Source organism: Adiantum capillus-veneris, chromosome 5 (assembly GCF_014529385.1).
Source record: "Adiantum capillus-veneris isolate H3 chromosome 5, ASM1452938v2, whole genome shotgun sequence".
Taxonomy (NCBI): Eukaryota; Viridiplantae; Streptophyta; class Polypodiopsida; order Polypodiales; family Pteridaceae; genus Adiantum; species Adiantum capillus-veneris.
The window spans coordinates 37,041,375-37,053,704 of NC_140935.1; the positions used below are offsets into that span (position 1 = coordinate 37,041,375).

A 12,330-nucleotide genomic window follows, 5' to 3' on the forward strand; every position below is an offset into this window, starting at 1 on the left:
CATTCTGTTGACGACCGCTTGTATGGTCTTCGTTGCTGAAATCTCCCTTCTTTCAGTAGCATGTTGTTGTTCCATGAACATTGCAAATGCTTGAAACATTTGCAATGTTGTTGGGTCAAAATGCATACCCTGTTGCTCAACATGATCACCCATGGTTACCCACAAACTCTCACCCTAGCAGATTCGTGTTGGGTTCACCAAAAATATGTCGAGAAATTTGCAGTCTTGCCACAAAATCACCGGGCTTATGGCTGTGAGAGTTTGTACGAGAACTCAACAAAAACTATATGAAGGAGTAAAACCATAGATTTTATGAAGAATAGGGTTTGGAAAGAAGTGCAATCAAAGAAGACACACTCTTTCTCTCTTGCACTCACACACACAAAGAAAGAACACAAAAGAGAGTGTCAAAACAACACAAAGATGAAAACATCAAGGCTATGGTCATATCGTATCATGGGTAGTATGAAAGGGTTAATAGATGAGTTAATGGCATTCAATCTTGTCTGACCAAATAGGCTACGAATTGTTCTTTGGAATTGTAGTTTTGTGCTTACCATAATATATATATGTTGTCTAGTGATTGGGATTAATAGTGTGTTCAAATCCTCTTGGTTCATAGCAAGATAACCATGCTTACATCAAAAGAAAAATTATAGTCTATGAGAGGTAGTATGATGGGATCCGGTGATAGAAGTATTTCATTGAGCCTTTCAGGGCTAAAGAGAAACACTATACGTTGTTGAAAGTGTATTTTACGGCTAATCCATACGTTAATTCTAATAGATCGTACAAAGTGAAAGAGATAGAAATGATCATCATGTGGGTTATTCATCTAGGATAGTATGTGAGAAATGTAGATATGAGAAAAATGTATATCTGAGAGAAGTGAAGAGATGAGAAGTTTCCCTCCCAAGCCTTATTCTTGCCCGTAGGCAATAAGGATACTACGGGGAGAGATGTACCTGTAGCAAGAAGAACCTAAAATTTGTAGAGAGGATGAATTACTAAGAGTGAGAGAGATAGGTTTGGTTAAGGAGATAGATGAGATTACATACATATATATATATATTTTTTGGATTAGAGATGAAAATGAAAACAACAAGAAATCAAGAAAACATCAATGTAGAACACATCTTACTTGACAAACCCTTCGGCACCATTATTGATGGAGAGAGAAGAAGAGTGGATAATTCCACTTTGATTGATACATCAAGTGCAAGACCTTCTTTGATTAGAGTTGATCTTTCAAGGTTAGCTTGTTGCAAGATTGGCTAGTCTTCTTGTAGGAGAAAGTGTAGGCTTAGGCTTATGTTAATGGCTAAGTACAATTAGGCATTACTACTCACTCTCTCAAGAATTCCTCTCATCAATGGCTTGAATGCTTGAGTTATTTTCAAGGAAGAAAAGGTCCCCTTTTATAGGTGAAGGGAACCCCCAAGGGTTTACACAAGAAGAGAGGAGCCAGTGTGAACAGGAATTGGAAAAGTTGGAAATGAGCTGTCCCTGCATAATGTGGGCAGACTGGGGTCCAGTATTTTGATCATATCTCCTTAACCGTGGCTCCAAATAACAAAGTAAAAATATGGGCTAAAAATTCAGCTCATTAGCTACAATTTTCATTTTAAAATTGTTTTCCAATTCGGATTGGAACCTTGTGTAAAAAATCATCAAAATAGGATCCATTTCTAGCAGCAAAAGTCTTCTTGTGGTCCCCTTAGCCTAGCTAGACTTTCATTTGATTCCAAAGGACATGTACACCTCATGCCATATGAAAGCATGACATTTCTCCTTGACAAAGTTTTGTAATCATGCTTGCAATAATGCATTAAAATAAGTATATCTTTGAAATCATGCCAACTAGTGTCCCACTAGGATTTTATTCCCTCCTAGTAGCTATTTAAAAAGAAATATAAGAAAAATATGAAAAATTCATAGAATATATATATATTGGAGTTTACCCTAGATATAGGATCTAGCTAGGGTGTGAGATGATACTGAGATAGTAGAAATAAAGAATCAATGCTTTTTGCCCCAAGTTAAAGAGGTGGAGCTATTGATGCTTTTCCCATAGTATTTTCTGATGGTAAAGTAAGAATAGGTTACCCTTGAGAAAAATAATAGGATGAGATAGAAGGCTTATTATTATACTTAAATATGCATATGTACATTATAGGAAAGATAATTATGTATCTACAAAATTACAAGATAGATCTTGTAGCATGTGTTCCCACTATGTACGTGTCACAGCACGACAACGTGATTGAAGCTAGCATACTTAGGCCTGATAACGCACACCTAGGAATATATATTTATATAAATATATATATTTTTAAAAATCCTTTTTATTTAAATCCTTTATTTGATAGAAAATATTTACATGTAAAGAGGACCGTAATATTATAAATTTATTTATTTTTATCGTATCCCAATGACTCGCTCAATTATTTAATAAAAAAATGTGATAAAAACCTTAAAGGCACACATGCTATTTACAATGAAAAAGTGAGCCCAGTCATTGTGTTAAGGTGTTTTTTTGGGGTGAAGTGGCTTCTTAACACTAGGTTGGTAACCTAGCAGGACATAAAAGTGTCCTTTCAAGGTTTTGAAAAAAACCTCCAAAACCATAGTAGATCCACTCATTTTGTAAACTCCTTTCATGAGGTTATAGTTCAAGGCCTACTACACATGGAAAAAATAAGAAACTTGTAAAATTTCTCATCTTTTGGTCACACCAAGCCTCCAAAGTTGATGGACCAATACATTTTCATCAAAACAGTCATTTCTTACATTTTTTTGCATAAAAATAACATTAGGGATTTTTGTAGGAGTTGAGATAAATTCCCTAGTTAACTTCAATGGGTTGGTGATCAGAACATATGATTGCTTCTCACTCACTTTTTTTTGTTTTGCCAAAAGAAATAGGTACAAAAAAGTTGAATTTTTACCATTCTGCAAACCTATCATCAAAGTTTCTATAGCCACGCTCAATACAAATAATATATGCATGTTTTCTTAGTTCCCTATTGTCCTTTAGGTTCATAAGGAGCCATGGAGCATGTCAAAAGAATAATACATCTCTTACCAAGGGGAATCTTGGGGACAAAGATGAAGTGCTAAATACAGCAAACATGAAAAAACCGGGTTCAACATTATGAGTTGTAGAATCCCATAGAAACTATTCAATATCTAGCCAAATTTGATCCTTATGACTAGATATGGTTACTACCTACAAAATGCATGTAGTTGTCACAAGAAACTAACAATATTGAAAAAGCTATACTTGATATACTAGAATGTTTCGTTTTCTTCTATAATTGAAAAAATCAACCATCGTTGTCTACTATGAAAAATAGGGTATTAGGTGCCCCAAAACTCAAGGAATATTAGCTTTATGTTACAATATGCGACATAGAGAATCAAAATTGCATTTGGATATCATGAAAGCCACCAAAAAAATCATAGAAGAGCTAAAATTGGCTAAAAAACAGGATTTGATAATTTTTGTAATTTGGTCATAACCTACAACTTTAACGTTTATTTCTCCCTAGAAGCATCAGGACATGTTGAGGACTACTAAAGATAGTTCTCTAGCATTATAGACCTCACAAACATGAATTCTAGAGTGGTATAGTTGCAAAAAGTTGAAAAAAGCCAAAAACAGGACCCGTTTTTTCACACAGTTTAGGTTGTGAAATGTTGTGCAAGGACAAGGTTAAAGATGGAATTGATATTCCAGAAAAATGTCAAGTTTTTTTCAGCTCATGAGACAACTTTCTAGATAGATAGCACCTCCAAATCCATTTTGAAACTCTTGACATAATTCAAGGAAAATGGTCACTTCACAGGACATAAAAGTGTCCCATTACCAACCTAGTGTTAAAAGATTTATGAGAGCCAAAAAAACGGCTATTAGTAGTATACTATCATGTTTTCTATACATGTCCATGGCGTTGGTCCCATAATTCAACTCCATGTCGAAATTGACATTGATGACAAGATCATGAATGATCCTTCCTTGGGCTACTATGAAAGCAACTCTACAAGGATTTCCGTCCCAAGGCAAGCAATTCAAGAGGAGGAAGGAATTGTTATGAGTGATAAAAAGTCTTTTTCTATACACAAAATCTTTTATTGAATATTCTTGTATGCTTGCGGGTGACAAAATCCTCTCATCTATCAAAGTTTCTCTGCTTCTTACCTTTTTAGATGAGGCATGTAGGCACCTGTTTTTCCCCTTGCAAAGCTTAAATTTCTCAAAATAAAGCCTCCTCCAATATAGATTGTGAGTCTCTTGAGAGGTACCATTGGCAAGCATGAATAACAAGAGAAGAGGAACCGGAAGACTTATAGGTTATGATGAGACAATGTATGTGCTAGGATTAGATTGGCAAGTGTATAGATTCAAGAAGAAAGAATCATAGAGAAGATCACTTGAGGAAAGAGACTGAGAAGTATAGAGCTTCCAATCGAGAAATAACATAGAAATTTGCAATGATGGTGGAAGGATGGGATAACATTATAAAGGAATAAGTCTATTGCCTTTGAAATAAGGTGAAGAAGTTTGAGAGGCATATATCCCTATCTCACAGCTAGAGGCTCCGTGCGTTCTCGGCTACTCTACAAACTTCTCGAAGAGTGTCTTAAGCTTTTAAGGTTGACGTTCCTACTAGCTGGTCGGATATGTGGTGACAAGGCTGCCAAGAAAATGGTCGTAATGCCTCGAGTGGTGGTAAGAGGGGTCAACCAACTTATAGGCACATTCAAGAAACTTTGTTAAGTTGCAAAGGGTTGTTGTTGAGCTAGCACATGAGGAGCTTTACTCATTGTGGGCCAATCATGAGTGTTAACTAGTTCAAATGGAACTTTGGCTAACATGATTTAATTTTTGAAAAGCATAAGGCTCTCCCCGATCGCAAACCCTTGTCATGGATTTTGACCATTGTTGGGAAACAAAGAGCGATGCTCCTTTCTTTAGAACTTGGAAATCAATCTAAGTTTGTTGGTGGTCTTAGAGTTATTGGCTCGAAAACTTGGCTTACTTATAATTAGAAAGTATGTGAAAAGTTGGAGGGGCTAGTTGGAAGAGCGCCCCAAAGTTCTGAATGATTGGGTGGAGGCTTGCAACTCCCTTTAAATTAAACCCTACATGTGAAAAATACCTTTCTTGATGGAAAAAAATTAAATGCCTAATATTAAGGCCTTCATCCACTCCAATCATGTATAGCCGGAGCCGTGTGAATCGCTATATTATTTGGGTAATCGGGAATCGATTCCAAGGGTCAAGGCCATCCTGCTTTATGACATAATAGTAAGCCATCCTGCGCATCCTGCTTTCTTGCTTTATGACATAATAGTAAGCCATGCGCAATATTCTTATTCCCACACGCGGCAGCATCGAGCCTTGTAGGTACTAGCTTGTAGGTACTTGCTGTGACCGGAGCCGGCATCGATTCGCTTACATATTCCTACTCTAATGCGTCGAGTACAACCTGCACTAGCTGCTGCTGCTGCTGCTGAGGGCCGCAGCGCCAGCTCGCTATAAATAGGAGGCCCAGCCAGCTCCTTTTGATCATCATCATCACTTGCCTCTCCTTCTCCTTTGTTTTTGCGTTAAGCCATATATCATCAAGATGGCGCAGCGGCTGAAGTACACCGAGGATCAGCTGGTGGAGCTGGAGGAGCTGTCACTCGAGAGGAGTGCCGCATCCCTTCAAGAGTACGACATACACGGCAAAGTCCTCTACAACTCCACCACCAAGACGGAGACCTTCGACATCCTGGTGCCGGAGGTGGGTCGCCAGTTCGTGGGCACCGTCACCAACGTGTCGACATCCGGGCAAGCGCCTAAGACTGACATCCACGGCAACATCCTGGTGCAAGGCAGCATTGAGCCGGGGGCCCAGGCATTCAAGTGCCGCGGCACCTCCACTGGCCTCTCCATCACCTTCTACACTCCCGCATACGTGCCCAACAAGTGGCTTATCGCCAGCCCTGTGCCCGGCTTCAGCGACGGGGTGCGCTACCAGGGCATTCGCACCTGGGCCTAATTATAATTAGATGTATCCATCAAAGTACAATTCTGCTACTGCCACTAGTTGTTATGCAGAGCAACAGCTTTGCGCCCTTATAACTACTGTGGAGCAGCTTGACGTTGTGCTACTCTAGGCGCACCCGCCGCCTACCTGCGGTCGTTTCTAAATAAAATAAGGTTCTTGGCGTGAAAGAAAACCAAAGCTCTCTCTCTCTCTCATTGGTCAAAATGCATATTCAAGAGCCATTATCAATGGTAGATTGTCAGACAAAATCTGTATTGCAAGATCTATAAGGCAAGGATTCCCTATCAGCCCTCTCTTTTTTGCAGTGGCCACTCACCCTCTGTATGCATATCTGGACTGTTTAGCTCATAGAGGACAGCTGCAAACTCTCCAGCTTGGCTCTAAACAAGTGCGAGGAAAAGGGTTTGCTGATGACACGTTCTTGTTTCTAAAGGCCCATAATGTAAATATTATGAGATGTATGAAAATTCTGCATTTGTATGTTGTAGCAGCAGGCCTACATTTGAACCTGCACAAATCCTCTCTCATAGATGTATCAGCTAGGGACTTTGCTGCCCTTGTGTGGTCTGGGAAAAAGGTGCATAAAGGCCAGATGTTCAGGCATATGGGCTACCCAATGGGAGTGGAGGTCCCACATAACCAACTGTTGCAGTGGGTTGTGGACAGAGTCCAAACCAAAATAGCTGACTGGCATTGTGATGAATGACCAATCCATGTTAGACTTAGAATTGTGTAGTCTATCTTCATCCCATACATGTTATACTATCTTCCTCTTCTGGCTTGGACTGACACAATGCTTCAGAAATGCGTTTCTTTGATGGCTAAATTCCTCTGGAGCATTTCCTCAGCTTCTGCTGCACTAGTGTCTTGGCAACAAATCAATTCACCCTACCAGCTAGGTGGCCTACATATTTTGAATCTGAAGATTCCTGCTGATGCTAGAAGAGACTGTCTTATTAAACATATGTTGGCATATGATACTGATTGGGCTTTATGTCTGTGGAAACTCATTGATCTGGTTGTTGTTTATTTACATGGCACCTAGCAGATGAGTGCCTGGGACGAATTGTTTATTGTTTCCCCATTGAAAACAAGTTTTGAAGTCTCTTCAATGCTTGTCAAATCCTGGAAAAAAGTTTGCTCTACTCTTATTTGGAAAGGGAGAATGAGATATACTGGCAACTCCCTAGGATCTGAAAATGTATTCTGGAGCTTTGTCTTTAAAATCCCCCCTGCTAAACTGCTTGGAAAATCTGCTTTGTCAATGTTTAGGAAGGGAATTGTTCAAATTAGGAAATTGTTGGACTCTAATCTGCAGTTGAAAATTTTTGCAGTGGCAAGGAGACACTATGGACTGGGATACAGATATTGGAGAGACTGGCATCAGCTTGGAGCTCATGTACAGAGTTTGCCAGTGTTCAACTCGGTGAATGAAGATGACAGATTCATAGATTGGACTCTGCCAAGACATTCAGCTAACTGGTGGAAATCCCCTACAAATTCATTTTACTCTGTGCTCTTACCTGAAAATAACATGTATCTGAGATGCAATAAACAATGGGGTCTGAATACGAATGTAGTATGGTGGAATAATGTATTCAACAATATATGGATTGTCCCTAATCAATTTAAGTTCAACTTCTTTATGTGGAGAGTCTGTACTGGCACTCTTGCCACTGCTGCGAACTTGAACAAAAAGGCTTCACAATTGGAACCTGTGCAAGATGTAACAAACTGGAAACAGTGAGGCCTGTTTTCTGGCATTGTAAAGTTGTAGCAGAATGGTGGAAATGGGCTCAATACATGTGGTACACAGCTTGGGGGGTTCAGATCACTAAATATGGACTGACATTTGATAAAGGGATCACATAGCATGACACTGCTATGCACTTTGCCCTGCAATCATTTAGAGTTTGGTTTCACTGGTTTATCTCGTCTATGAGAAATCTGGAGGTTTTTGAGAAACATCGACTGTTCAATCATATTGTTCCACTGAAGGTTATGAGAGACAGAATGATAGAGGATGCAATGGTTCTAAAGGAGGCAGACGTCAAAGAAAGGGTGTTGCATATTCTCAACATTCTCATAGCCTTAGGAGAAACCATAGCATATTGTATCATGATATTGTAATATAAATACAAAGGTTCCCAAAAGAGAGAGAGAGAGAGAGAGAGAGAGAGAGAGAGAGAGAGACTAAGAGAGAGCTCCAAGTGAAGAAAGGAAAAGGGAGAACTGACGTGAAAGAAAAAGAGAGAAGTGACCTGTATTTCGAGCTTGAATGCATAGGATAGGTATGCCAAAAAGAATCCAAAATACGAAGTACTGGTATGTACCTGAATATCATGTCGTTGATTAATCTCGAGACTTTGCACCATGTCTCCTTGAAGCTTCCTCAAAACCTCAATGAACTTGCGCCATGATTGAAATTAGGAGTTACTTGATGTTTTAAGTAAAAATATTTTCAAATTATATAGATAGTAGATACAAAGGGATGCATTAGGTGCATGGGATGCTCCTCACCCAATTTCCATAAACCATAGGGAATGTGCCCTTTCCCTCCATACTTTGTTTTCTCCTCTAGTGTTGGAGGGGTACTTTATGATTCTCCTGTAGTGTTGGAGGGACCTGTGTGTTTTAGATACTGTAATTGTGCAAAGTGAAAAATTCATTACCTTTAGTATGTCGGTTGTTGTTGCTGGCTTCACTCACTCTTCAGCAAAATTTCTCTTTGCTAAACTCACCTGGCCGGCCTTACTCTGATCTCTATATGTACTTTCAATACAATATATGAGTAGGCACTAGGAAATGCCAATTATAGATGGAGAAGGGCTTGTGGTATTCTTTTTTTAAACATAGTTGACATTTACCCTTGCGATCGGTTGCTTGCAATGCTGAAGATTACAACAGATGATGCTTCTTCTTGTCAACAATTGTGCGTTAATGTTGTTGCGCATGCAGCCTATACAAGTGGTGATCGTGTCTCTTGACTGCTACACTAGTGTACCCGGTCACTCACAAGCCCACAGGACTGCGCCAATATAGCATTTTGTCACACAGAGCTATTGCAGCTTCTTTCGATGTTGTGGCTGCATCTAATATTCTATCACTCACACTAGGTTTGCTGCACTCTGCTAAATACAAAGTGTCTGTAATAACAAAATCATGAGGTTTGAAGAAGATATCTCTTTTGCTTGGTGTGCTAGTCAGAGATTCTGCATTCAAGGTTGGCGTTGGGTTCTCTGGATACATTTTCTCTTAAATAGGCAACTTCTCTAACATAGTACCAACTACTACAATTGTTGTCGAGTTTTGTGTTGGTAATGTGTCCCACGTATGGAAATCCCCAATAAGTGCACTTTCAAACCCTTCAAATGGTAAGAATTCTGATGTTGCAGAAGCAAGAGCTTCCAATGCTATGAGTTTCACTGCCTTAGCTCCGACACGGTCATGCAATGAGGCTTTTTCTTTAGAGGATTTTGACATGGTTTCTAAAGACCAGCTTAACCATCTCAGTAGCAAGGTTCTGCTCAACGAGCACTTCAGTAGCTCCTTTGAAAGTTACCACTGCATGAGCTGTGTTGCCAAAGAGTTTGCTATAATGAAAATTGTCTTGAAGGAGGAGACTCAGATGGAGGAGACTCAGACAAGAAACTAGTAGATGGAGGTTGCCTTAAGTGGCCACTTAGCAAAAAATTAGAATTATCTAAATTATTCGATTTAGAACAAATTTATTTATTGAGGCGTTTTAAGAGGGTAACCAATGACCTATGAATATGCTTGTGTGAAGGTCTTCATCCTGCAACTAGCTCTATCAGTCAATGTGCAGTTTCGACCCAGTCTGAATGCACATCTTTGACCAACACTGCTTCACCTGAAATCCGTAAGATTTGTTTTGTTGTGGTTTTATATAGTCAACAAGCTTTCAACTGACAAAGTTAGCTTTGTTGCACAGGAAAAATATTTACAATTCATGTTGAGTCATTTGGATTGATTGGCATAAAGCTACACAAAACGGAGTCAATGTAAGTAGAGATGCTCTCCTGATAAGAAGAAGCATTCTCCTGTTCTTCAAAATTGTTGTAGAGCGATTGAGTAAGTTTATGTAGAACGAGAAAGGTGGAGCGCCTTGAGAGAGACGAGCAACAACAACGGCATCAGAAGGAGAAAGAGATGAATAGTAGCAACAGATGCGAGCTGGTGAGAAGTTGCTGCGTTTATATGTCACTATGATTTTGTTGCCTGGTGTGGCAGTGGCGTTTATGACTGTGCTTTTAATTTGGCGTTACCATCTATGCTTTTGCTAGCCAATCGGATGATGCCAAGTGCAATGGCTACCCTTGCATTCTTTTTTGTGAGACTCTTAGGATATCAAGGTAAAAAATTGATTCTTTCTTCTCTTCTCTTATGTTCACTTCTCTTACTTTTTCTTCTCTTCTCTTCTTTGCACTTCTCTCTCTCTCTCTCTCTCTCTCTCGAGCTCTCTCTCTCTATATATATATATATATATATATATATATATATATACATACACACACACACACACACACACACACATGAACACACTTACGCACGTGCACGCATGCACGCACACACATATGCATGTATCCATATGCGTTTATCATAGACATAGCCACAGACACAATGACAAACAACATGGATAAAGATATGTTAATGAGCAAAGATCAATGGATTTAAAATACAACATATTTAGAAATGCAAAAGCAGCACAGGAGCTGAACAAAGTGACAAACATCATATCAAAATAGAGTGTCATGTTATACAAATGTCATGGCATAAAATGTAGTTAGTGATTCAAAGCTTGATCATGAGAAAGATAAATTGACCATCGTCGTGATCACTGCTGCCTCTATTTCACCCGCTAGCCCTCTTGGACTGTGATCCAATGTTCAATGCATGCTCATATGACGGATGAGCGGCCTACATCTACATAGTGTGTATGTCTAAGTAAGCCTCAAAGACAGATATCCATGGCAACATCTAGGTGTAAAGAAATAATGATTGGAGGTCCCATGCATTCAAGTTCCACAACACATCAATCGTCATAAGAGGATCTTGTTGACCTCATGAGCTATATATACCCTTATAATTGTGGAGCAGTTTGTTGTATTCTAGGCACACCAAGCTATATATGCTGGTTTCTAAATAACACAAGGATATTTAAAAAAACAAAGCACCTCTCTCTCTCTCTCTCTCTCTCTCTCTCTCTCTCTCTCTCTCTCAACCCTCAATATCATCTATTAGTTGAGGTTAGTACTCTACATGGTGAGGGCCTCCTGCTTTGGTCTCCAACTAGACCACGTCCCAAAATTCATGTCTCTACTCCAATTGTTTGTTGCTGATGCACAAATTGGCTTATGAACTACTTAAACACTTGCCATTTTTGGGTAATGGTAAGTGATCCATCAATACAAAATTTGGGCTTTTGATTTAACTACAACATTCAGAATTGAAACTCAATTCATGGATTATAATGATACAAACATCATCTCCATCAAATAGCAAAAATTAAAAAGGGCAAAAATAATTGTGAGATTCAAATTCAAGTGCTCCATTACCTAGATGTTGTGGTGGTCCTTACATGGAAACAACAACTTAAATTCAATGATTTGTTTGAAAGTCTAGTACAGTAACTATAATCAATGTGAAAAAAATACAACATGTTTGCGATGGAAGAACATATATTAGAGGGCGTGTAAGCCCAAAACCTAGCAAACCTTCAAAATTCCTGAAACAACTAATAGAACACCCTTCCATGCCTTGATAGATTAGGGCGGGGTTGATGAAGAAAAGATCAATCATGGAAGAATGAGTGCATAATCTCATCCCAAAATTGTGCACAGCTTTACTTTCCAGATTTTTGCTCATCAAAGTGTATTGTTTGTCCAATTCAATGCTATAACTACACATTATTGAACGATTAAAGCTAAAACATTTGGAGGCCCTTCAAATATATTGTTATATAGACTCATGGGTTTCTTTACTTCAAATTTATCTTGCTACCCCTGATGACAAGCTTCTTAATCCCAGCCCATAAACATGAAACCTTATGTATATTATAGCTAAAATACAACCTGGATGTCACCAATTGCTCTTGCTAAATAGTCCATACATGCCTCTCTCTCTCTCTCTCTCTCTCTCTCTCTCTCTCTCTCTCTCTCTCTCTCACACACACACACACACACACACACACACACACACACACACACACACACACACGCACACACACACACATACACAAAATCTTTTGGGT

At 39.1% G+C, this 12,330-nt stretch overlaps 1 protein-coding gene and 1 pseudogene across 1 annotated transcript; both read left to right on the plus strand.

Moving 5' to 3' along the window:
• Window positions 1–5,558: 5,558 nt before the first annotated feature.
• LOC147457152 (uncharacterized) lies at window positions 5,559–6,240 on the plus strand. Its single transcript, XM_086512139.1, has one exon. The coding sequence runs from the start codon at window positions 5,634–5,636 to the stop codon at window positions 6,048–6,050; it is 417 nt and encodes a 138-aa protein (XP_086368265.1). The 5' UTR covers window positions 5,559–5,633; the 3' UTR covers window positions 6,051–6,240.
• A 260-nt stretch (window positions 6,241–6,500) lies between these two features.
• On the plus strand, window positions 6,501–8,931 carry LOC147457153 (uncharacterized; annotated as a pseudogene).
• The last annotated feature ends 3,399 nt before the right edge of the window (window positions 8,932–12,330 follow it).